The 25,383-nt window shown below is 37.9% G+C and overlaps 1 protein-coding gene across 1 annotated transcript; it reads left to right on the forward strand.

The window, feature by feature from the left end:
- Positions 1–23,934, forward strand: SRFBP1 (serum response factor binding protein 1; the record flags this gene model as incomplete). Its single annotated transcript, XM_009705967.1, has 5 exons — positions 1–72; positions 20,801–20,882; positions 21,819–22,563; positions 22,985–23,022; positions 23,747–23,934. Coding segments are annotated over 5 exons (1,125 nt in total), but the record flags the coding sequence as incomplete, so codon positions are not given.
- Between the last annotated feature and the right edge of the window lie 1,449 nt (positions 23,935–25,383).

Below are 25,383 nucleotides of genomic sequence, written 5' to 3' on the forward strand. Positions count from 1 at the left end.
GAAATAAAGCCAGATGAAGTTACCAGACTCGCTCTTAGGGTGGAAGTTAATTTTGAAAGTGTCTGCAGGAAGGTAAGGCTTGTTGTTTTCTGTTTTCTTTCCCCTGCTTCTATGAGTGTGAGAGTACTCCTTTGGAAAAGGTGCAGGTGTGAGTGGGAGTACATGCATTTGCACAGTGTGTTCTGTATCCTGTATTGCATCTTCATTGTAGACCTTACTTCCTTTTCCAAGGAAATTTGTTCACTAGGACACATCTACAAAAAATTGTATAGCTGTTAAGTACAAGTGGCTTGTCATCTAGGCTGGTGGGCTGGTCCCTAGTAGCTGGAATAGAATACCAGGAAGCATAGTAGTGGTTTTTAGGTTTTTTATAAATACATTTTTTTTTTATTTACTCTGGTATGTATACATGGTTCAGTTAGTGTAAATAATCTAAGCTTTCAAGAACAGTTGGAAAAGGCTCTAAATACTTTCAGATGCAGAGAGAAATTACCATGTGAACAAAATGTGACAAATGTTAGCCTGAAATAAAGGTGGAATTTTAAGACCACTGTGGCTCATTAATTTCAGTGCAGTGTTTCTCCTGAAGCCCACTCATGGTACATTATTAAATATTAACTGTCTAACTGGTGATGTTTGGAAGAGGTAAAATAAAGACATACAAGTGGGAAGATGCTTGTTGAAATAAGCAGTTGAGGTTGAGAGCAGACAATACACTCTAAACGAGAAGTGAAGAAGAGCAGAAATAAGTACCAGTTTAAGGGATGTGCTGCAGAAGTGATGCCAGATAACAATTCGGAATAAAAAAATACCAATGCATGAAATAGTTTCTTTTCCTCCACATTATCGTAAATTCCTATGGGTGGTCCACTGAGGGAGTCTGAAATCTGAAATCTTTATACTCCACAAGCTAAGTTTTCATGTAGAATGGTGTCATTTTCACCTATAATGGCATCATTAGTTTGTAATACAACCATACTGTTGCAAAGCACAGTCGTGTGTGATGTAGTTCAGCTATCAGCATAGTGTGCAGCAGGATTTCCATGCTTCATGTGAGCAAAATCAAGTTAAAAGGGGAATATCATAGGAATTTGGTATTTCTCGAGCAGTATTTGGATGGAAGCATGTTACTGCTTTTCCTTCTCTAAATGATAGAAGAGAGTAAAGAAAAGATCACAGATACACTGACATGGAACTAAAAAGCAGCGTTCTTTTAAATTTATTTGGCCAAGTTTTTTCCAGTCTGAAGGTGAGCTAGTCAGAAACTGTTTACTGTGATGTTAGAAGTGGTGCAGAATTGAAGATTCTTGATGTATGAGGACACATGGAGAGGGATTTCATGCTTGAAGAGGGATGCTAAATTCAAAGAGTAAGACATTCTGTTACTTCCTGTAGGAAATTCTTCTGCCAAGAATTCAAACGCATCAGGCTTATGGTGGTTGCATAAAGTATAGGAGCACCCCCCCTCAAGAAAAATTGCTATTGTTTTAAAGGACCTTACAGGTTTACAGTTGGAATTTTATTTTCTAGGATGACAATTTTATTGCCAAGAATACAGAAGGAATATTATTAACCTTACAAATTTATTTCGTCCCATTATTTTTGATGTATTCATAGTCACGGCTGACTGTATGCTTTCCATATTTCCTTAAAATAGGCTTTCATTTAGCTGTAATCCTTGAAAACAGCTAAGACAGCTGTCTTCATGGAATTGTTCTGGTTTCTTGAACTGTTATTTCTGTTACTTTCTGCTGCTGGTTCTATTTCTCAGTGGTATGAAAGTCTGTTGATCTCGCATGTTGTAGTGAATGGGTCTCATGTTTCACATCAAGCTTATGGATGGATGCTGGTGCTTTTTTAAACCCATCGGGGGTTTTAACCTCACTGCAGTAGAAGAACATGTACAATTAATTATCACAATACTGTTGACAAATGGTGGCTAAGCTATCCTAACTTCATTGGTTGCTATTGGTTGGCCAAGGCATATCCGCAGCTAAAGAAGGCATCCCTTTTGTACTTTAACAGAATTTAATTTTCCAATATATTATTTCTTCTTTTCCCACAGTTAGTTACTGTCAGTTACATACAATAAAAAATAAATAAATTGATTTTTCTATCCCCAGCAATATTCTGTAGGTCACATGAAATGCAGACCACACTGTTTCATTAACTTGAGTTTCAAAATATTTGAAGGAAAACATCCTGTGGCTGTTTTCATTTTCAGAATAGGTTTGTTGTCATTGATAAAAGGCAATCTGCTTTTAATTCACTGTGGAATGCTGAATATTAGTTTTTCATAGTGGACATGTAGTCAAGATATTTGTTTAATTCCTTCTGCCCACTGAGATTTTATGTTCCATTACTGTGTTTCCCCAATATTTTTCAGAATAAGATGATTGTACTTTTCTATTTAAAAAGAGTTTGCATAGATTTCAGTCAAGTAGAATGAGATTGTGCTAAGTGTTTAGCAAGTGGTACTTGAGTTTTTATGATATAGCTGTCAATATTGCTGTACTGATGGTTGCTAATAAGCAAATCAGAATTAGGATGGTTGCAGGGTGAGTTGGCAAGTCACCAGCCACATGACACAAGATTTCTTCCTTTTCTAATTTATAAAAATGTTATAGGGCTTGCCATGTTACTGTAAGACAAGAAACAGTAAGTGAACAGTTGTTCTTTGTGCACCTTTGCTGAAGTATTTTTAGTCCATTTTAATATTGCTGCAGCTGGCACCAGTGCTATCAACAGGTCATAAATTCCATCATAAAAATTGTAATGAATATTGCCATGCAACTTTAACTAGACTTTATACTGTTAATGCTTAGGTACAGCTATTGAAAAATGGAATCTGTATTTCTAGATTTTTGATTAAGTTTTAGTACACATTTTGTACACAGTTGTGTACTGTCTGCACCAAAGATATTTACCAGCCCCTAATAAAATCAAAAAACAGGTGGCAGATTTGTTGCCTGATGGTTTTTTTTTTTCAAACTGGTATTCCCAGCTGTGATTTGCATTTTGAAGTGTTCCTTACAGCATATGTACCTGAACTGTTATGTTTAAGGTAACTTAGACAGGTTAAGATAGGCAGGATAGATATTTTTTTTTTTAAATATTTTTCTGGTATTAGAGAAATTGTATGTATCATCTTTGCCATTTCTACAGAAAATGGGACATTGGTCCACCTTGCCTTTGCAATAGTGCTAACAGATACTGACTAACTTATTGTAGCGTCTCATTTAGTTTTTCTTCCAATAAGTCTTTGGTATATAGGACTAGGACACGAGGGGAAAAAAAAAACAACTGTGTTTTAAACACTGAGAATGACATAATTCTGCTGTAGCATAATGGAACTGTCTACTACAAGCAATGATCTGGAGTGCCATCTTGCCTTAAGTCAAAATGCCTCTTACTTTTTCCAAATAATGAAGGCTATGTGCTTCAAAATTCAGTGACTTTCAGATTTTTTGGAGGGCGGGGTAACTGAAACTGAAACTGCGAAGAACTGTTGTATTTTACTTTGAGTGAAGAACAGAGTACCAGTGTACATTATTGTCAGAGCTTGAATTGAGCACATACTTCTGACTTGCAGAAATACCAATATTCCCAGATGATAAATACATCCTCTGTTTTTTGCTTCCAGATACAATCTTCACATAACCTTAGTAGCATAGTTTTCCTTTTTTTGCACTGAGCTGTAATCTGTGGTCCTCAAGAAAAGCACCACCTTTTCCTACTAAGTCCTATATTTTTACCTGTTACTCCAGTCCTTTCGTGTTTGAATTGTGCAGATGCTTGTCTGCAAAGAGGACTCTGCACAGCAAATTCTGAGTATACTGTGATCTTCAAAGCTTGTTGGGGCCATGCCACATCCCTCTGAGTCTTAAGATTACTGAAAAGCTTGCCACGATTTCTAAGTGTGTTGAGAAATTTCTTCTAGACCAGAAATGTAAGCCATTACTAGCTCTTAAAAGCTTTTTTTTGCTAATGTAAGGCCTGGTGAGCTTATTTTGGATTGCTTCATGTTCACAAACCAACTTTGTCTTGTTTGGAATTTAAAAGGAATTGGAAGGCTTTAGAAACAGGATCTCAGGCAGCTACAGCCATAGAGAGATGTGCCAGGATTTGACTGAGCAGCCTGCTTCACAGTAAGATTTTGGTCATTAAAAGCTGCCTGATAAGGACAGCTGTACTTGACATGAGTTTGGAGACATGACATTAGTGCTGTCTAGCTTCAAGTCCAGATATTTTTAGTGGATGCCCAAAGGCTGTTACACTACCGTTAAAGTTCTAGGAGTAATTTCAGGGGTGAGTGAATTTAGTATCTATGACTCTTTACCTAAGTGGCTTAAATAAATTTGGGATTGGGGAACCAGCTAAAATACTAACAGTAATTAGAAAAGGTTTTCTGTGATTTATCAATGAGAGTTCTACTGCTTCACATGTGAGAAGACGCTGTTTCACCTTCCAAACTCCTCCATGAATTCACTGGATCTCTGTTGTGGGACTGAGGAAGTCCTTGGGCAAGAAGGACATGAGAAAGAGGTAGAAAGGTATTTCTGCCCGCAACAGACAGGAATAAAAAGGATGAAGTTACAGGACTGATTATGTTTTACCTTTATTTCTTTCAAAAGACTGTTTAAATCCCATTATCAAAATAGCATTTCTCAAGATTCATATCACCACCTTTTTAAACTACGCAGATGATGGCCTGAAATTAGTCTATCAGTCCACAACGTCTCTCTCATCAGTAACAAAAAAAAAAGCAAGGATAGAGTAGTCACAGTGCTTGTGTTGTTTTATGTTCTTTGTAGATTTACACTGAAAACATGTTTCACGCCAACAATCTGTGAAACCCAAGTTATGAAAGGCTGCTAACTTCGAGGCATTAATTAACAGTCAGTAAGTAATTCTTTGGAGTATCAGGTTCCCCATAGTATATTGCTAGATGATAATCTTTGGTTACAAGACACTAACACATACAAGACTGGTTACACAACCAATAAATGCATACCCTTTATTCTAATGAATACACTTATTAAGGAAATTTTAAACTTGGTACTGCTAGTACTTTTTAACTGTGTGACAGGGAAAGAAAGGAAGGTGCAATTTCTGAATTGAGTAGAACTTTTGATTAAACATATCTGCATCTGAGGAGGAACAGTCGTATCTGTATTTTCTAACTTTGAAAAATAGAAAGGTTTCTGTTTTAGCTGACAATCCTAAATGCACACTTTAATTTGTTTTAAAAAGGTGGTTTCTAATGGAAAATATATAAAACCAAAACCTCTATATTCTCTGGATTTAATCTGAGGAAATGCACTAAATCATAAAAGGGGCCTGATGCAAAGTCTCTTGCAGTTTAATTGAAGACTTTCTGTTAACTTCAAAGGCTTTGGATTGAGCACAGAATAGTTGCTGTCTTTCGTTTGGGCTTTGGGGGATTTTTCCACAACCTCCTCCCTTCTCCTCCCCCTTCCCCTCCTCCAGCTCTCTTGAAGACTTCTACTCACTACAAAAACATACTGATTAGGATATACGTTATCAATTGATGTAAAACTTCTCTTTCTGTTGTTAGTGCCTTTAATAGCAGCATAACTAAATAATTAGTTATGTGGATTTTTAACATACTTTGATTATGGAAATATTTTGTTTGCAATCCATAAACCATAGGGAGAGGACTACTGTATGAATCAGCCTTTTGTGTAATACTGATGTGATAGTCCATCAGCTTTGTATAATATGCTAATCATTAATTCTGTGGACTTCGCTCTTTTGTGGTTTGAATTTGGCAATGTGGGGGCGAATGGCTGGTGTTTTTGAGCAACTCATTAAAAACTTCATTCTCTTTTTTTATCTAAATTCTGGTTGTTACACTCTTTTTAAATTAGAAATTGTGTCTAGACCATCAGAGCATAATTACAAGAAGAATATGTGATAATTTAATAGCTTAATGATCAGCTACCTGGACTCTGTTAACAAACTCCCTCCCATTTCTCTCCTCCTGCCTCTTTTTTCTCAGTATCAGTTATTGGAAACATTGTTACCAACTTTATTTTTGCTTCAAAATGAGTGTATTGCCTTGTACCTACAAAGGTGTTTCGGTTCTCCAACAATGTGTTTACGCTGGAAACAGTAAAATAATTAATACTCCATTTATTTTCCTAGATGTTAAAATGTTATGTTCCTTTCTTATTTCAGTATGGAAATAAAGGTATTCATTTGCATATCAGATACCAGATACACTTTTCTCTATGTAACAGTTGCATCTGTCAGCATCTTACACTTTTGGAAATGTGTTGCATTGATTTAATAGCACAATTTCCTGTAACACAGGCTAAAATAATTGGCTTGATGCTGGGAGTCAGTGTTGCAGAGTTGAATTCTTTTTGTCCTGAGTATTTTCACTCCGTTTGAATGGAAGTTACACTTGAATGTATGAAGCCACTGTTTCCTGAGAATTTTCCATGTCAAACACCAGATGTTAATGTTAAACAGGAATGTCTGTGGTCTTTCTAAGACTACTGATGAAGTGAAGAATTTTGCATTCAGTGATGAATATCACATTCAGGCGTAAATACTTTCTCTGTGTGACTGGTTGTTTTTTGTTTTCTTTTCCTGAAGATTCCTCATCTTCCAAATTTGATCACTCGAACTGTGAGCTGTTTAGCGTGTCTTTTATATATACCTCTCTATATTTTAGAGCCTAGAATCCATTGCTATGGCTGCAACTGGAGTTTTATGTCTGTATAAAACTAAGTCTGTCAATTTTTGACAAATCTTTCTCCACTCTTCTCCCACCTACTTTACCATCCAATTGTCCATCTGTCTGCTAGCCTAGCCAGTATCAATCCCTTCCCAGGTTTCCAGTGGGAGAGTTCTGGCTCCTGTCTATGCTATGTTCTGTCCATTGCCCTCCCACCTTTGGTTAGCCATTCCTTCCCTGCACCACCCTCCCCCTCCTTACTTTCTCTGGGCCAATTTGTAGGTCTGGTCTCCATTAGTCCCTTTGCGTTCAGACTAGGCTGCCACACATGTGCCTCAGTAGGGTCACCTGTTTGAGAGCAAGGAGATAGACTAGACCAAAGTTAGCATCATCTTCATCAGCAGAATAGCAATTGCAGTGATCTCAGTTTAATTACAGCTTGGATTTTGTCAACTCTGGAAAGAATCTTTTTAAAGTTCAGTGCTGAAGAAACTGCTAGTTTGGCAGTTTTTCACAGAAGTACTATGTTTCTCTCTGACACAAAAAGGCTGTCTCCTGTCAAATTTTAAGGTACTAGTCGAGGAATCTTTCTACCACTGATTTTCATTCCTATGAAGCTGTGTTACTTAATTTTGTTGCCTGGCTGAATGGACTGTTCAAGATTATTAAAGTGTATTCCTGTCTTTAGACAAGGCTGAATTTCAAAAGTGATGTGATTGCTTTTGATTTGAAAATTTTTGTTTCATTTATTTGATGTGTCAGAGCAGAACGTGGGCAGGCATATTGTTGTCAGTAAAGCTCAGAGGGAGTCAATGCACATTTTCATAAACAGTATTTGGCTTGTATCATCTAGGTTATTCAGACACAATAAACATGCTTGCAAGAGCATAAATAGACAAAAAGGCAGGTGAGGAAGAGCAGTGTTTTTAGCTCAGATATGCTTGTGGTAGTGATGTTGTGATGCATGGTGTTTCACATGCACGTGGCTGTATTTTTTTCAATCCCAGAAAGATTTATATCACAGCATTCATGAAAGACAAGCAACTCTTAACTTTCACTCCTATTTTAAATGAGTATTTAAGTGATATATATAAATACCTTATTGGATATGAGCTGTCATGGGAACAATAGAAGAAAATGTCATCTTGAGTTTATGCTTTCGTCGAAGAAAATGCAGACAAAAATATGTAGCGTAACAAGAGGTTCTCAAGGTATGGGGGTTGGTTTGGCTTTTTTTTTTTTTTTTTAATAAGTGATATATATAAATACCTTATTGGATATGAGCTGTCGTGGGAACAATAGAAGAAAATGTCAGAACTCATCTTGAGTTTATGCTTTCGTCGAAGAAAATGCAGACAAAAATATGTAGCGTAACAAGAGGTTCTCAAGGTATGGGGGTTGGTTTGGCTTTTTTTTTTTTTTTTTTAAATAAAGGAAGGCCAAGTTACTGATGTCCAGAATCTCCTTGGTATCCGTTTTCAGAATAGCGTTCAGACTTGCATATAGTGCCCAAGAGGCAGACAGAGATCCAGAATCTCAATGCATGAATGACAGTATGGTATAAAAAGAAGAGATTTAAGTGTTCTGGGAACCTTTGGTGCAAGAGGAAGCTGGACAGGAAAGATCAGCTGCATCATAATCAAAATTGTGCCAAGCTGCTGGCACTGAAAATTTTAAAGATCATAAAAGAATACTTAAACTAAAAGCAGGAGGAAGGCGATATGCATGGAGGAACACTCAATTCACAATGACATGAGCAACATGGGGCATGTGGCTAGTTTTCAGGATGTCTCTTAAAGGCCAAGGAGAGAACAGCTTGTTCTAATAAATAACGAAGTTAAATCAGACTGCCTACAGCGCCAGTTGATTGGCACCTCCAATACTGAGCTACAGAGAAAGGGTGTAAATTATGAATGCTTCCATACCAGTCCTTGAATTGAAAAAATTAATGGAGGGAAACTAGAATACCTGACATAAAACATCATCACAGATATAATATATATCCTTCTTCCACCACGTCTTCAAGATAATTAATGAAAGGTACTGTCTTTACGGGGATAATGGGTAGGATGTATGTACATGAGAGTGGTAACCACATGAGAGTGGTTACTAGGGTGTATGTACATAGAGAGAAGTACTAATAAGCCTTTTGAATGGAAATTCCATCTGTCATAAAAGTTTGGTACTAGCAATATGCTATAGCCTCAAGTCAGAATGATGACGGTGAACAGAAAATGTTAAATGAGATTAGAGAAGCTACAAATTTACGACAGATATTAATAGTGAGAAATCTCGCTTACCCTTAATTCATTCGAGTACTGAAGATTGAATCTTTGGATTGCATCCTTTATGTATCCATAGGAAAAGTAATCAGTTTATAAAGTTGATCCACATGAAGGGGCAGGGAGAAGGATATGCTCAACCAAATAAGAAAGCAAAATGTTTTCCCTGTCTTGCCATCTGTCTATCTGCTAATCCTCTTAAGTGTTGGTACCTATTGAGCAATTTCTAACAAGGTTACTGGAGGTGGTTTTAAAAGCATTAACTTCCAGCAGGTTTGGGGTTTTTTTGTGTGAGAAACCAAGATCAGTGTACCACTGAGGGAAAGATGGCAATAGTTCCTTACCTCTTGTTGGTGCACCATAGAGTTGGCACAGAAGACAAGTGCAAGGAGAGAGAATGTAAGGTAGAACATACATGAGTTCGAGTCTTTCATTATTTTGGTTGCTTAGAGAACTTCAAAGTGTTACGATGTCTTTAATGTTATATAAACAATTGTAATTACTTATATTAAACACTGACGGCTACTCACACATTACTAAGTGGAAAAACTCTTTCTGCATATATGCTTTGTAGTATGACTCAGAATTGCATTACAAAATCAGAAAAAAAATGAAATCTCTCATTCCTGATATTTCTAAAGATAAGAAACAACTGCTGCTGTCTTTTGCTCTTTTTATTTTTATAAATGAAACTCTTATCAGTTTTTCATTATATATTGTATAAAAATAAAGTACAAAACCATTCTGATTTCTTCCCCTCTTTCCTATCCAGATCAGTTCTTAAAGTGTTGCAACTCAGAATTAAGAAATTAATATTTATAAAAATAAAAACTAAGAAAAGAAGTTATGGAATTAGGAGGACTCTTTCAGCTCAATATGAAGACCATCAGTCTGTTAACACTGGAAAATTAGATGAAAAGTGCTGGAGGCACTATTGCTTGAACTTTTTAAAACTGAACTGTAGAAGGAGATAAATTAGATATTCTGGAATTACTGGAATTCTGTTTAAAGAAAAAATCTCATCTATTGGGATGTTAATGAATGTAGCTGCTAAGACTGGCTACATTTAAAAGTTACGGCTTGGTAAAATGAGAGCGTAAATTTACAGCATATTGCCCCTTTGAGGCAAGATTACTAGGTAAGAGAAAGTATGGGAAACGTGAGGTAACTAGTCACTTAGTGAAAGTGTAACAGCATTAAATTTAAAGGTTGAAGATCTAGGTTTTTCTTGGGTTTGGAAGACAAATAACTACATGATGATTGAAATGGTTGAGTGATTACACATTAGAAGAATTCTGCATGCCAGGGTTAAGTAATAAATAATGTAATGGCCTAGAAGATGCCTGAGAGCCTCTAAGCAGAAAGGTGACTGTTCTGTGTGCCATATGGTAAAATACGTGCTGTAAAATGTGAATATCCAGGTTTTCCATTTATTGTACATCCATCATCTGATGATATGCTCAAGTAATATCAGGGCTTCCATATATATGTGACATATGTTTATTGTTAGAGTAAGTTTTGAATGCATATACTCCCCCAATAGGCTTAATGATGGAAAATCTACATTTTGGTGCCAAAGAACTGGGTGTTTATCTCTACGTTTTAATAGTTTTTCAGTGAACTGAATTTGTATTTCCGTTGTCTTTTTCAGAAAGTGGCTGAAAAACGTATAGATTAAAAGAAATCTGTTTTCAATTGTGCATGAAAATTGCAATGTGGTATGCCAAGAAATTCTCTCTTTGTTTTGAATACTGTATTACAACATGGCCTACCCCTGGTTAGTGTGTGCAGCATTCATGAAGTCTTTAAGTCATCTGTGCCTCCAAATCCCTGGCTCTTGTATTTAGTTCCTTCAGCAGTGCTCTGAACAGAAATACATCTCTCCCAAGAGTTTTATCTGAAGACATTGACCTGACAATACTTTAGTTATATATTGGTGTGTTCCCTGGTGGTAATGCCTGTAAATGTGAAGGTTTGAGCAAGACACAGTTTGTTGACAGGGATAAATCTTTTGCCTTCACATTATAAATGATCTGAAATACGCCTGATAAAATTGGAGCTGGTTTTTCAAATGTTAGTTAGTTTTAAAGCTTTGCATCTGTTTTAAATTTGAAGATCAGAACATTGTCTACTTTCTTTGTTATAAACTGTCTTTCACATGTGCTTATACATATGGTGCTGTATCAGGCTATATCTGACAAGTGATAATTTGAGGTTTGAGCATCTGTTTTATAGTGAAATATTGTAAGGATGTCTCAAGATTACATCCCTGAAAGTTCTGTACAGACTTTTGTCACCAAATTGACTTCATAAAGAGGCTAGTGAATATCTCAATTCTGAAACTTCTGGGGTTCATCCAAGGCAGAATACTGTGAACTTCTTGGCCAATTAAATAGTTTTAATAATATGGAGCTCAATCTCACAAATTTATTTGGTACCATGTGCTTCCAGTCAGTCTCTGGACAGGCCCATGATGCACAGCTGGATTTTGGGAGCTCAGATGCTTTCAGGTCATAGAGAACTCGGAGAATTCTGTTTCCTGCTTGGCTTCCAGGACTACCTGAGTGTTATTGGTCTACTTTCTGTTTCTGCTCTCTTTTCTATAACAAGTAGGTGTAAGTAATCAATTCTTCTAATTTTGTTTTCCCAAATAATTGTTGTTTCAAACTTCATTTTGAGACTGGCCAGCTAACTGCCTGTTAAGAATTAATGAGCAACTCCCTATTTTGAGTCTTCAGACCCTTATTCTAGATGGCCCGTTACAAGCAAATGATCTGTCAACTTCACTTTTCTGCAAAAGTCAGTTGTGGATTCAGATCTGATATACAGTGGTTGTCAAACTAATTTACATAAGACCTTTCCTCTGAATTTCATTATGTTCTCTGAATAAGTCTATGTGAATTTTGTGGCAAAAACCTTTCTCTTTGTATTGTTCACAGCTACTACCTGTTATCCAAGATGCATTTTGTTTGTATTCCCCCTGAAGTACATTTTCTGTTTCAGGGTTTCTATTTCATCATACTTTGCTTTCCAGTTTACTTTTTCAATATGATTGTCTTTTGCCTGATTTGGGTTGGGGGGTGGGGAGGGATGTTTGCTTGGGTTTTCTGTGGGGTTTTTTTGTTTTACTTGCATCTATTTTACTGTGCTGTGTGCCAAATTTCTTTATTCAGTTTGGCAAGATGCATATATTTTATAGTGATACAGTGCCTCAGCTGTTCAAATGTCGGAGTATTTGACATCTTTTATACAAAGCTATATATAAAAAGCAAAATCATGTAGCCTTTATACTGTTAGGCTTTATGGTTTTGATTTTACATTACTGTAAGTCAGAACTGTACATGTTTTATAGTGGTTAATTGTACTGGATGTACAATTCAAATTATGTAATATTTTTACATTACAGATATTTCTTGATTATTTTTTTAGAATCTTAATATGGAGACTACTCTCTTCACAACTACTTTCCACTAGAATTCATCCACATCATAGACACATTTGTCCAGAGTGTAAAGTAAGGTTCAACATTCTTCTAGGTTTTCTCAGAGGCCAGCAGAGGTTTCAGTATTGGTAGTCACAATGAGTTAGACCACCGCAGCTGTGATGGGGAAATTGGCATGGTGATCACTTTATGTCCTCTTTCATAACATTAAGAAGGTAAAATTTTTTTCTTTAAAAATGTGTGCATTGTTTGTGTGGGATGCCAAACTGAGAAGATTACAGACACATATTCTTACTAGCCCTGGAAGAGGTGAAGAAGAGTTAGCAGCATTCGAGTTTTCCCACAGTCTTGCTCTTTCAGCTTACACCTAGAGTTGACCCTGTTCTCCATGAGGAGATAATTAAGAATCCGTGCCTACTTTATGCCAGACTTCTTTGCTCTGACTTTTCTTTATTGAAATAATCATAGGAATTATTTTATGCATAAAGAGATGAAGGAACAAATTAGTAGAAGATTAAGTACATAATTTATATTTGGGGAGGTCTGGGGTTTATGCCAAGCTCTGCTGTAGATCACTGTGGTAGTTTGGGATGAAACACTCGATTTCTCTTTGACTGTTTCTCAATCTGAAAAATAAGCATTTACCACACACTTGTAAGGTTGGCTAAATTGGTTATGACAGGTTAATCCAGAGAAACTCCATTAACTTTTTTATACTCCAGTTAAATATGGGCTTCTAACATTTATAAAGTGCTATGCTTCTTAAAGGGCCTTTAAACTTTTTCAAATGCTTGGATAGTAGGTATTTTTATCATGCATGCAGCAAATACAGCAAAAAATCTATTTTTGTTTGAATTTATGGCCTGTTTTGAAATTCTTGTTTTAAAAGGAGACAATGATAGACACAAGTTTATACTTCATACTCCTTTTTGATAAAAGACAAGCCAAACTGGATGTAGGAGTGAAGGTAAATCTAAGTGAACAAATTATGGGGAAAAGAATAGCTTTGGTCCAGACATACAAATGAAGTTAGGGCAGTGTAAGCATCTTGATAGTATTTAGAAAGATCTCATCCTTGTCCCTGTTGCGGAATTCAAGAGTCTGTGGAAGTCAGTGATGAGTTGACAGTCAGTGCTACTGCCATCAATGCAAGGTCACCTAGATTCTCCAGACCCCTCTGCCTTCTATTGGGCGCGGTTCTGCAGATGAGTGGAAAGATTGTCTAGAGTACCCCATGTTGCCCTGGGTCTTCTATAATGCTTGTGTATTGGGTTTGCATGGCAAGGTTTTTATAGAGGATAGGCTACGGCGTTGGCTTCTGTGAGAAGCTGCTAGAAGCTTCCCTGTGTCCAATAGAGCCAATGCTAGCCACGTCCAAGACGGACCCGCTGCTGGCTGAGTCCAAGCCCATCAGCGGCAGTGGTAACACCTCTGGGATTACAGAGTTAAGAAGGGGAAGAAAAACCCAAAGATGTGTAATTGCAGCCAGAGAGAGGAGTGCAAATATGTGAGAGAAACAGCCCTGCAGACCCCCAGATCAGTGAAGAAGGAGGGGGAGGAGGTGCTCCAGGCCCAGAGCAGAGATTCCCCGCCAGCCCGTGGTGAGGCCGGCTGTCCCCTGGCAGCCCATGGAGGCCCACACTGGAGCAGTTAGTGAAGAACTGCAGCCCATGAGAAGGACTCATGTTGGAGAAGTTTCATGGAGGACTGTCTCCCATGGGAGGGGCCCTATGCTGGGGCAGGAACGGAGTGGGAGTCTTCCCCCTGAGGAGGAAGGAGTGGCAGAGACAACATATGATGAACTGACCGCAATCCCCATTCCCCATCCCACTGTGCCACTGGAGAGGAGGAGGTAGAGAAAATCAGGAGTGCAGTTGAGCCCAGGAAGAAGGGAGCGGTGGGGGGAAGGTGTGTTAAGATTTAGTTTTCACTTCTCATTACCCTACTCTGATTTGATTGACAATAAATTAAATTAATTTTTCCCCAAGTCGAGTCTGTTTTGCCCATGACGGTAACTGGTGAGTGATCTCCCCATCCTTACCTCAATCCACGAGCCTTTCTTTATATTTTCTCTCCTCTGTCCAGCTGAAGAGTGAGAGATGGGGAGGCTTTGGTGGGCACCTGGCATCCAGCCAGAGTCAACCCACCACATCTTACAAGATAAATGGAGTAAATACCCAAATATTTTCATGGCTGAATTACCTCAATAACAGAAAACAATGTAAATGGGGGGGGGGGGGGGGGCGGCCCCAAAAAGGACCTCAGATTTACTTGTGTATTTTGGTGTTTTGTAAGAAATTGTTTGATTTTTCCTCTATTGTTCTATTACAAGACTTTATTCTGCTGAGTTTTTTTGCAAAGGTTTTAGATCTGTTAGGACATACATTTTAGCTCCAATTGGAAATTTTTCATCAGTCTATTTTAAAAATTGTATATAGTCCAATAAAAAAAAAATTTGTTGAAACTTGCTTGATTTCCTGAGAACCATACGGAATTAATTGCTGTAAGAACTCGGCTGTCTTGCTGTTAAGCTTTTATAGCTAATTTTTCCTAACACCTGTACCATCATTTTGATATTACATACAAAACTGGGAAATCTTGAGTAAAAGTTGATTATAAATCTGACAGGTTTTGGCTATCCATTTCCAGTGCAAAGTCTGAAGCATTTAGTGCTGATGTTTCTCTCCTTTGAATACTACGGGATTGCTCTCTGTTATTTCTGTATTTGGGAGAACCACTCCTTTTTAAACTCTTGTCGTGTCTAACAGAAACCTGTTTACTGCATCCCCTAGTTGATTCATTCTCCTGTTATCAAGGAGCTGAGAGACGACAATGCTGCTACGAGTGATACCATTAACCAATTGCCTCTCATACCAAAATCTTCACCATGTGTGATGGCCACAAATCACATACTGTATGTCTTACAGCATAAAGAAAGAGGGAGAACTAGTGGCATTTCACAGTCAGAAAGCAACTTTTTGCAAGGGTCTTATTCCAAAGCAGTGTGAGGTCATGGGATGGACTTGGGTGGCAGCCATGATTTGGCACCTTCAGCCACCCTGTGACTGCACATTAACCACATCTGCTATTATGAAGGACAGCTGTAACTAGTTAGAGCTCTGGGAAGAACGTGTGGATTAACAGGTTTTCTGAGGCTTTTTTTAGTAGAGACACAGCTCTTCCCCTAAGCTGCTGCAAAGGGTATTGCAATGACGTCTTGTTTTGGCCCAGAACTAGGGATTATTTTTTTTTTTAAATGGTTAGTATTATCTCTGCCATTTTTTTACTTAAAATCAGGCTGCTGTTACACTCGACACTAAACTGCAGTTCCAATTACTTTAGAGACTTGAGTATAACATGCTTCGAGGTTACTTTTTGTGTCATGGCTTTTGCCGTGTACTGCATACTTGTCAGTGGGGTTTCTGACTGTCCCCATTTGAATGTCATTATTTTAAATAACTGAGAGATGATCTAAAGTGACAGATGCAGGGTCACCAAGCATTACAAGTTTGGTAGCACTGTCCTTTCACCCAACTGAAATTTTAGTAGTAGTCTTTGTAGTAGTATACTCTTCTAGTAGCAGTCTTGTTTCTGTTGAGACCTATAACAAGTTAATCCCCTTTTGTACAAAAGTCAATTGAAGAATAGAATTATAACCTCTTTCCTATTATTGATTATAATTATAGCAGACAGGGGTACAAACAAAAGTAGGCTTGAACAGGAAAGAGCAATCAGAGTGAAGCGATGGTCAGAAGTGTTCATGTTCTCAAGTTAATCCCAGGTTACTGCCCTTTAATTCTTCCTGAAGCTTTACTGTCTCAAGCATGCTAACAAGGTATCCCATTCAACTCCTGCAATCCCATCTGCCCCAACGCCCTGAGACACTCAGTTTCTCTTCTTGCTTTATCACCTGCATTGTATGAAGCAGGTGCTACCCACACAAATTGGGCAAACAGTTTCATCATGCTGCTTTTTTTGTGTTGTGTGTGTTGTGTTGTGTTGTATGTGGTGTGGTGTGTGTTGGGTTGTGTGTGTTGGGTTTTTTGTTTTTTACTGGTGTTGCCAGCTGTCAGAGCCATTCCATACTTCTGACCCCTGTTCCAGCACATCTCAAAGCTTGCATTGTGAATCAGCTTTTATCTTAGCAAGTTGTAATGTCCATTCTTTTCCCAGTCGTTGCCATATTGTACAAAGTTTGTCTCCCTTACATGGGGCATGCATATGTGTCTGCACATGTGTAGGTTATACAGCTGCTACTTTATTATGCTGTAACTGACAAGTTACGTTTTGAGGTTTGTGTGTCTGTGTGCGCATCTACCACTCAGGATGAAGGATGGTTGTTTATGCAGTTTGGGTTTCTTTCCATTTTAAGATATTTGAAAATACAGAGATCAGTGCAGTTAATTAAGTGTCCACATGGAGTTTAATGAAATGTGTCAGTGATGATAGATAGATGTCTTTAGTACTATATACAGAAATAGTGCCTCACTCATAAAGATAAAACATTTGAGGACACTTTGACTTTCAAGTGGTTCTGTATAGCTTACAACTTCACACTGAAAAGTGTGACTGTACACTGAGTTGCTTTGTTCACTTTGCAGCACCTCAGTTGCACACTGAATGAGAGAGAGTGTTCCTATGGAAAGCACGAGGACATTCTTGCATGAAAAATGAATAGTGCAAAATAATACAAGAATTAACAGGAACACATGAGAATAAATGTGTACAATTCCAGTATCTGCATAATTAAACATACTGGGGGCAGGAGGAGGGGGAAAGGGTGTTCTTGTTGTAAATACAGGTGACATTTTTCTGTTAAGTTTTCTTTTCTGCCAAGGTTTTATATACTGGAAAATACTTGAGGAAAAATAAATTAGGCATTGGATGTGCCAAAATAAAACAGAAAAATGAGAAATTTTAAAGAATGCAAATGTCATATTGTATGTTTGTTGGCTACTGTCTATTAGTGTAAGTAGTGTCTGTGAAGTATTTTGCTATAAGGAAAAAATGTGATTATTCTGTATGGATTGGCATGTATATGCATAAGCCCTTTCTATAAATATTTGAATTAAAGGACACCAGATGTTGCACAGAAGCTGCTGCTTTCTGAACTTCGTGGTATATTCTTTCAAAACCCACAGGAAGTAGCTGAGGGAAAAAGTGTATTAATTAAGTTCAGAAATAGATTTTCCAGCTATAGAAAAATCTCCAAAAAAAATAGCATTTGATCCTCAGAAATGTGAGCTTGCTGTCCCAGGAATCTGGTGGCAGCATGCAGCACTGTCACATGGGGATCAAAATTCAGATTTCAAGTTCTCAGTGCTAGGCTGCCCTGAAAGTAAGCCAGTCTGTGGCCCTTGGAAATGGACCCATCTTTTGACCTGTCTCCTCTGGCTGGTGTTCATAGTTCTGTAGACAGTCTACAGAGAAAACATTTTTCCAGTTTTTCTTGACCTGAAGAAAAAATGTAATAGCAGAGACTTGAGCAGAAAGGAGAGTACTGGAATTCCCAGGTGCTCTGTAGTTCAGACATGAAATATGATCAGGCATACCCAGAGTATATTTTCTAAGCTCTAGAACTACAGCAAAAGAAATACAAATGGGATTTGCTTTTCATTGCTTGAGGAGCAAGATTTACATTTTGCAAACTTATTAAATGTTTCTGCATTTAGAATTATGGGCTCCGCTGTAGCTGTAGTGTCGTCTTCTGCTCTGTTTCCTTCAGGCCAAAGCACTGAAAGTGACTCTTCTCCGCTAGTAGCTGACATGAAGTGTCCATCTGCCTTTATGCAATGAATACATAACTGTTTATACTAAGTGGTGTAATTCTGCTGAAGGAAAATCTATGTACAAACAAGTAAGATTCCCCACTGAGCACTCTTATGTCGAGCAGATCAGATACTTTAAAGATGTATTGCTGACATATTAGGTAGCGTTTGTGTCGTGATTTGACCCCAGCCAGCAACTAAGCACCTAGCAGCTGCTTGCTCCCCCTACCCCCACAGGATGGGGATAGCATTGGAAGGGCAAGAGTGAGAAAAACTCATGGCTTGAGATACAGACAGTTCAGTAAGTGAAGCAATCCTGTGTGTGCATGCAAAAGAGAATAAGGAATTTATTCACTATTTCCCATTGTCTGGCAGTTATTTAGCCACATCCCAGAAAACAGGGCTTCATTTCACTTGATGGTTACTTGGGAAGAAAAATGCCATAATTACAAACATCCCCCCCTTCTTTTTGCTTTCGTTGAGCTTTTGTTGCTGAGCACGACTTGATAAGGAATGGAACATCCTTTTTGTCAATTTGATCAGCTGTCCCAGGTGTGTTTCCTTCCCAACCTCTTGCCCATCTCCTGCCTGCTTGTTGGGAGGGCAGAGTGAGAAACAGAGAAGGCCTTGATACTGTGCAAGTGTTGCTAAGCAATAACTAAAACATTGGTGTGTTACCAACTGTAAAATGTTTTAGTCTCAAATCCGAAGCACAGCACCATGTTGGCTGCTATGGAGAAAGTTAACTCCATCCCAGGGCAGAGCCAGTACAGTCTCCACCCCTTATTCCCTACCATTTATATGTCTGTGACTTGGACTCCATGTTTTGCTGTGGTCGCTTGGGACAGGAGACACAGCTTGTTGTGTTGAGTTGTTGGGCACCGAAACAAGCTCAGGCTGGGTCACGGCACGCTTGCCTGTTCTTTATGAGGCTCATCATCTGTTGGTTTGGGTGGCTTCTGCTCTAGCACTTGCTGTAGCATGTAACTCAGATCACAGGTAGCAACAATTTAAACACATATCCATTATGTCGCAGAATCAAAGAATGGTTTGGTTGGAAGGGACCTTAAAGATCATCTAGTTCCAACCCCCATGCCATGGGCAGGGACACCTTCCACTAGATCAGGTTGCTCAAAGCCCCATCCAACCTGGCCTTGAACACTTCCAGGGATGGGGCATCAACAGCTTCTCCGTGCAATGTGGTCCAGTGTCTCACCACCCTCGCAGGGAAGAATTTCTTCCTAATATCTAATCTAAATCTTGTATCTTCCAGTTTAAAGCCATTGCCCCTTGTCCTATAGGTACATGCCATCGTAAAAAGCCCTTCGCCAACTTTCTTGTACGCATCGTTTTAGGTACTGGAAGGCTGCTGTAAGGTCTCCCTGGAGCCTCCTGTTCTCCAGGCTGAACCACCCAAACCTTCTCAGCCTGTCTTCTTAGGAGAGGTCCTCCAGCCCTCTCATCATCTTCGTGACCCTCCTCTGGTCTTGCTCATAAACAGGTCCATGTCCTTCCTGTGCTGAGGACCCCAGAGCTGAAGGCAGAACTGCACGAGAACGGAGTAGAGAGGGAGAATCCACTCCCTTGATCTGCTGGTCACGCTTCTTTTGATGCAGACCAGGATATGGTTGGCTTTTTGGACTGCAAGCATACATTGCCTGGTCGTTATAGTACTACTAGGAGAAAGGAAGGAAGGTGTGTCTTTTCTCCTCTTTCCCAAAGAATTCTACTGCAAGCTTTGAGAAATCTTCTTGCTAAATTTGTGTTTTACAAGCCTGTTACACCTCCTTTCCCTCCCTTCAGAAAAAAAGAAGACAAAGCTGTGTTTGGAAAAGTCTTAGATACCTCTCTGTTTGTTCTTCAGCAGAGTGATGACAAGAACCTGAAAATGAGATAGCTTTTACAATGTGTTGTGCCTGTGCCTTCTAATATATAAAAGAGGAAGTCAGAAATGGAAGCAATTCCTACTTTTCTCCTTTTTTTTCAAATTAAAGCATGAAGATCATATTTGTTCTTTGTATCAGTCTACAGAGTTCCAGTATTCTACTGCATCAAATTCAAGTTGTTTGTCTTTCAGATCAGGTTAGGCCTTGCCTCTCAACCGAGTTTGGTGTGTATTCCTTCAATACCTGCTATGTCATTTTGCCTATTTTTATGGCGTCCATACTGCACTTCTTGAAAGCAGCTGTATTCCTCCATACAGAATGCCTTCTATCAATATGATGTTCTTTATTTGGTGGGTTCATGAATTTGCTTTGCACGTGTAAGAAATAGTGAATGTAAAGTCAGCGTGTTAGCAGTGAAAGATGTGTCTGGTATGCTTTTAAAATAAAAATCATGTTATCCCTATTCAGTACCTGATAAATAGCAGTTGTCTTTTACATTTCTGTCAATGTTTGGGCAGTCAGATTTTTCCTTATTTAGAATGACAGTAGTACAGGAAAAATAAGAAATGTACAAATATTACAGTGTTATCAGCTTTTCTTCTTGTTCAGTTTATAGTCCAGAATCACATTAGTATGCATTGTAGCATAACTGATACAGACCTGTATAAGTATTCACTGTTTTATTGACTTCATGCCTTTGAATTTATTTTGTATAGCCAAATTGTACTGCAACTGAGCGAGCCACTGCAAGACTCGCAACACACCCCATCTTGAAACCCAGAATTGTTGAACTTAAAGGTATGAAATATTGTATTAACTTGTTTATGACTTCGGTAGCTTACTGGTCTGTTACCTTTTTCCTGTATATTCCTGACATCAACAACCACTATAAAAAGAAAAGTAAAAAAACCCAAAAAGCTCCTGTGATTACCTTGACTAGCTGCAGTGAACCAAGTGTCACAAGCTTGTAGTCATTTATATTGGTTGAAATGGGCTTATATGTGATAGTATGCTATATGACATTTAAGATATAGGGTGTAGGACAAACAAGGATCATAGTGGGAACTCTGAAAATTTAATGAATGTAATGGAGTATCTCTAAATTAAATAGAACTGAACTGGTAATGAGCACAATAACATGCAGATACAAAGGTAAAAGGAGCATTACAACTGGGTTTTCAAAGGCAGCTAAAAGGTTTTGCAGATGATTCCCTTAAAATTCCGTGGAAACTGTCCCCAGAAACCTTAAGGAATCATTCCTGGTTCTTTAGGTTATCTCCTATTCTCTTTGAACTCAAATTTTCCAATTAAAATTGATGTTAAAAAGGATCAAGTCCTAGTAATAATATCACAAAGCTACTTTGTTAATAATACAGCATGTCAAATAACCATTTAATTACATCTGAGCAATTTATTGTTTGTTTGCAGTTTTTTTACACACACAAGTAATGCCCTAAATGAACATGATTGTCAGCTGCAGAGTATTTGCTGAAAGAGAAGTTCACAGTTAAACCCAAGTTGAACAGTATATTCGGTTGTTCATAATTTCTTTTCCTCACTTTTGTTGATTCTGTACTCTAACGTATTTCTTGCCCCATGTGTTCAATAAATGATTGATAAGGACATTCAGAATATGTTTAATCAATACAACATATTTCACTTGCAAAAATGTTTCATTATATTAAAATAACCGTGTAGCTGCAACAAAAAATTTTTCTTCTGCCCCTTGTATAGCTGCTGTAAAAGCTTTTAAGGATGCAAGAAAGAACCCAGCCAAAGCCACTACTTTGAAAAAGGCTAAGTCAGAAGAACAGCCTAAATCAGCACAACATTTCAACAGCAACTTGGATGACCAAGCTCTTAAGGTAGCTCATAAACAGAAAGGATGTGAATACAAAATGAAAATGAGTACGAAAATAGAAACTGGCAGGGTGGCTGAAGAACATTGTGAGAGTAAATCTGAGCAGAAAACAGTTGGAATGGGGAGAGCATATGCTCCAGATGAATCTTCATTTCAGGCAGTAGAAATGCAAGCAGTCACTGAGAATAAAACAGGAAAGAAACTTGGCTGTCAAAAAAGGAAAGAAAATATGAGCATGAACAAATTAAATGCAATAAAAGAAATAATTAATGATGATAGTGACCAGGAGCGTCCTAATGAAGAGGAGTACTTTGATGATAGTACCGAAGAGAGGTTTTATAACCAGTCATCAGATTCTGACAGTGACAGCAATGATGATTTCTTCATTGGCAAAGTAAAAAGAAAGAAAAAGATAGCAGCAGTTACTGATCTCTCTTCAGCAAAAGAAAAGGATAAACTTCAGAAAAACATAGTGAAGAAAGAAAAGAACACAGCACCTAGGGCAGTGCAAGATTTGATCATGGAAGAAGGAAAGCCACATGCAAAAGGAAGCAAGCTAGAATCAATGTTCTGCAGTTCTTTGTCTACCTCTGATCAGAAATCTCAAAACAGAAGAAGGTAAACCTTTTCCCCTTGTTATGTTCTCCATTCCCTCCCTCCTTCCCAATAATGGAAATTGTTGTGATTTTTAGTAGCTCTTACGAAACAAGAAGAGTTTCAACCAGTTACAGCTTAGAACATTGTCACATAAACTACTCTGCAGTCTTGTGCTTTCTTGACGCTTACATATTTTTCATATTCACATTAGCACTGACATATACATAGGATTCCTAACTAGACCTGCATCCAAATTAAATCATTATTGAATACTTCTGGTTTTAGTTCTTTATTAACAAAGAGGAAAAAATACATAAGGGGTTTGCATGCTATGCTTGAAAAGTCATTGCGCAAGTGTTTTGGTGATGACGATTCTTTATTCACAGGTGTTTGTCATAGTACAAGTTTCTTGAAAAATCCTAAATTCTCTTTTCATTTTTAGAAATACTAAAGACCAGCCTTTCAAAAATGGAAGAGCAGGTATGTATCACTTAACCTGGTGAAGTTATAAGAGTAAAGACATCTTGAGACTTTGTTGCCTCTGCAGTCTAGTCATGATAGGCTGTTTTTTGTTTCATTTCAATTTTTGGCACATATTTTAACATTTGTTGTTAAAATGGTCAAATTGTTCAGCTTTCATTTTCATCTGTGGCTATTGTTTTCTATTTCCTATTTTTGAATATTAGAAATACTTAAAGTTTACACAGGAGAGTGCTTTTCTGTCTGTCTTGATGCTAAGCAGTTAGTGTTACCTGTGCACAGGTAAAAGTGTCAGATTATGATATTTAACAAGTAGTTTATCTTGTGAGTAATTCCTTCAGTACCTCCTTCAGTTTTTTATTCCATTCGTAGTATATGGTACCATTTTGTAATTCATTGGATCAAGGATATTATTTGAGTCATATTGAGTTACATTGTGTAATATCCCATTGGTTTATTGTGAAAGTTAAGACTGTATTGCATATTTGTCTATGCAAATTTTGAATGGAGTCAGTAATAATAAATCTTAACTATCTGCAGTCTACCGAGTGACAATTTACTGGACTGAAAGATGAGGAAATCTTGCCGTGAACTTTCAGATGAATGTGTTCCCCATGGCTCATTAAGACATTCTTGAAAATATCTGCAATCCCAAAGTAGTTTTAGCATATTTTTATGAAGGTTCATGATGTAGTTAATGTTTTATTTTGTACTTTTTGAACAGCTCTTCTTAAAAAGGAGTCACAGATCAAGAGGCAACCATTTGCAAAAGCTGCAGGTATGAAATGTGACAATAAGAAAGCATGTTTGGAGCAGCCTCTTCATCCATCATGGGAAGCAAGCAAGAGACGCCGGGAACAAATGTCTCAAATTACAGCATTCCAAGGGAAAAAGATTAAATTTGATGACTAGACTAAATGTAAATTCAAATTTTAAAAAAAGATTCTTGCAGATTTTCATCCCGTGGTATTTTCTTATGAAGTAACAACTGCTGTTTGAACATTTTTGTTATACTGTCCTTATCCTTTGCAACCTATAAGATAACAATTGCTAGAACTTACCATTTGTTAACAATGAAGATTGCTTCATTTATTCAACGTGCTCTCTGTTGATTAATGTATGGTCATATGGTGTTCATTTGTAAGTGTCATTATGTAGTGCCACCGTTTATGAAGTACACCCTAACATGAATGAAAGACTTTTAGGAATATCATTTGTGCCATATAGGAATAGTCCAGATTCTGTGGAGCTTTTATTGGTGTAAAAATATACTTTAAACTATATGAGGACTTGGATGTCAAAAGAGAGAATATAAAATATTGAGGTGATAATCCTAGGACTATATTATCAAATACATCTCTACTGAGAAAAAGTACGAGATTCTTAAACTTGAACAGACTTCACAAATTCATGAATGTATCAGGTAGCTGGAAAAAATGATCAATAGTATGCATGGCATGAAAATTTCTGGAGAGCAATAAAATATTGGCCTGTTAACTTGCAATCTCTGTCCTGTGATTATACTGCAAATTTGAAGAACTGAAAGAATGTCTTTAATACTGTTGTCCTGGTGGATATATCTGTACTCAGCACTGATGAGGCCACATCTGAAGTGCTGAGTCCACTTTTGGGCTCTCAAGTACAGAAGAGACAAGGACAGACTGGTATGAGTCCACCAAAGGGTGACAAAGATGATTAAGGGCTTGACATGTACGACATATGACTAGAGACTGAGAGAGCTGGGGCTGTTCAGGAGAAGAGAAGGCTTGAGGGGGGATCTTGTCAATGTGTATAAATACAGGGACATGGGGAGTGTAAAGAAGATTGAGCTAGACTCTTCTTAGTGCTTTCAAGTGGCAGGACAAGAGGCAATGGGCACAAATTGAAATACAAGAAATTCTACTTAAACAAGAAAAACCTTTTTCACTGTGAGTGTGACAGAGCCCTAGCACAGGTGCCCAGAGCAGTTTTGGAGTCTCCATCCTTGGAGATACTCAGAACCTGACTGGACATAGTCCCGGCTAAACATCTCGAGATGACCCTGCTTGGACAGTCGTTTTGAACTAAGTGATACCCAGAGGTCTCTTCCTTCCTCATCTACTCCTACTTAGGACTGAGTCAAGCAATGACTCCCTAACCATCAGCAACTCCACATGAGAGTTATTGGATGTGTCTAAAACATGTAGTCACTGTGTAATACCTCAGTATATTCCACTTGGGATGACATCAGAGACAAATGGCAGGAACAAGTTTAGATTTTTTAGTGTAGTGTTAATCTATTGCTGGTATGACCATCTCTCTCTCTACTCCCCCCCTGCAGACTTTGTACCGTCATATTTATAGCTCAGCAATTTCTGCCCG

This window comes from Cariama cristata, unplaced genomic scaffold, assembly GCF_000690535.1.
Source record: "Cariama cristata isolate BGI_N322 unplaced genomic scaffold, ASM69053v1 scaffold4318, whole genome shotgun sequence".
Taxonomy (NCBI): Eukaryota; Metazoa; Chordata; class Aves; order Cariamiformes; family Cariamidae; genus Cariama; species Cariama cristata.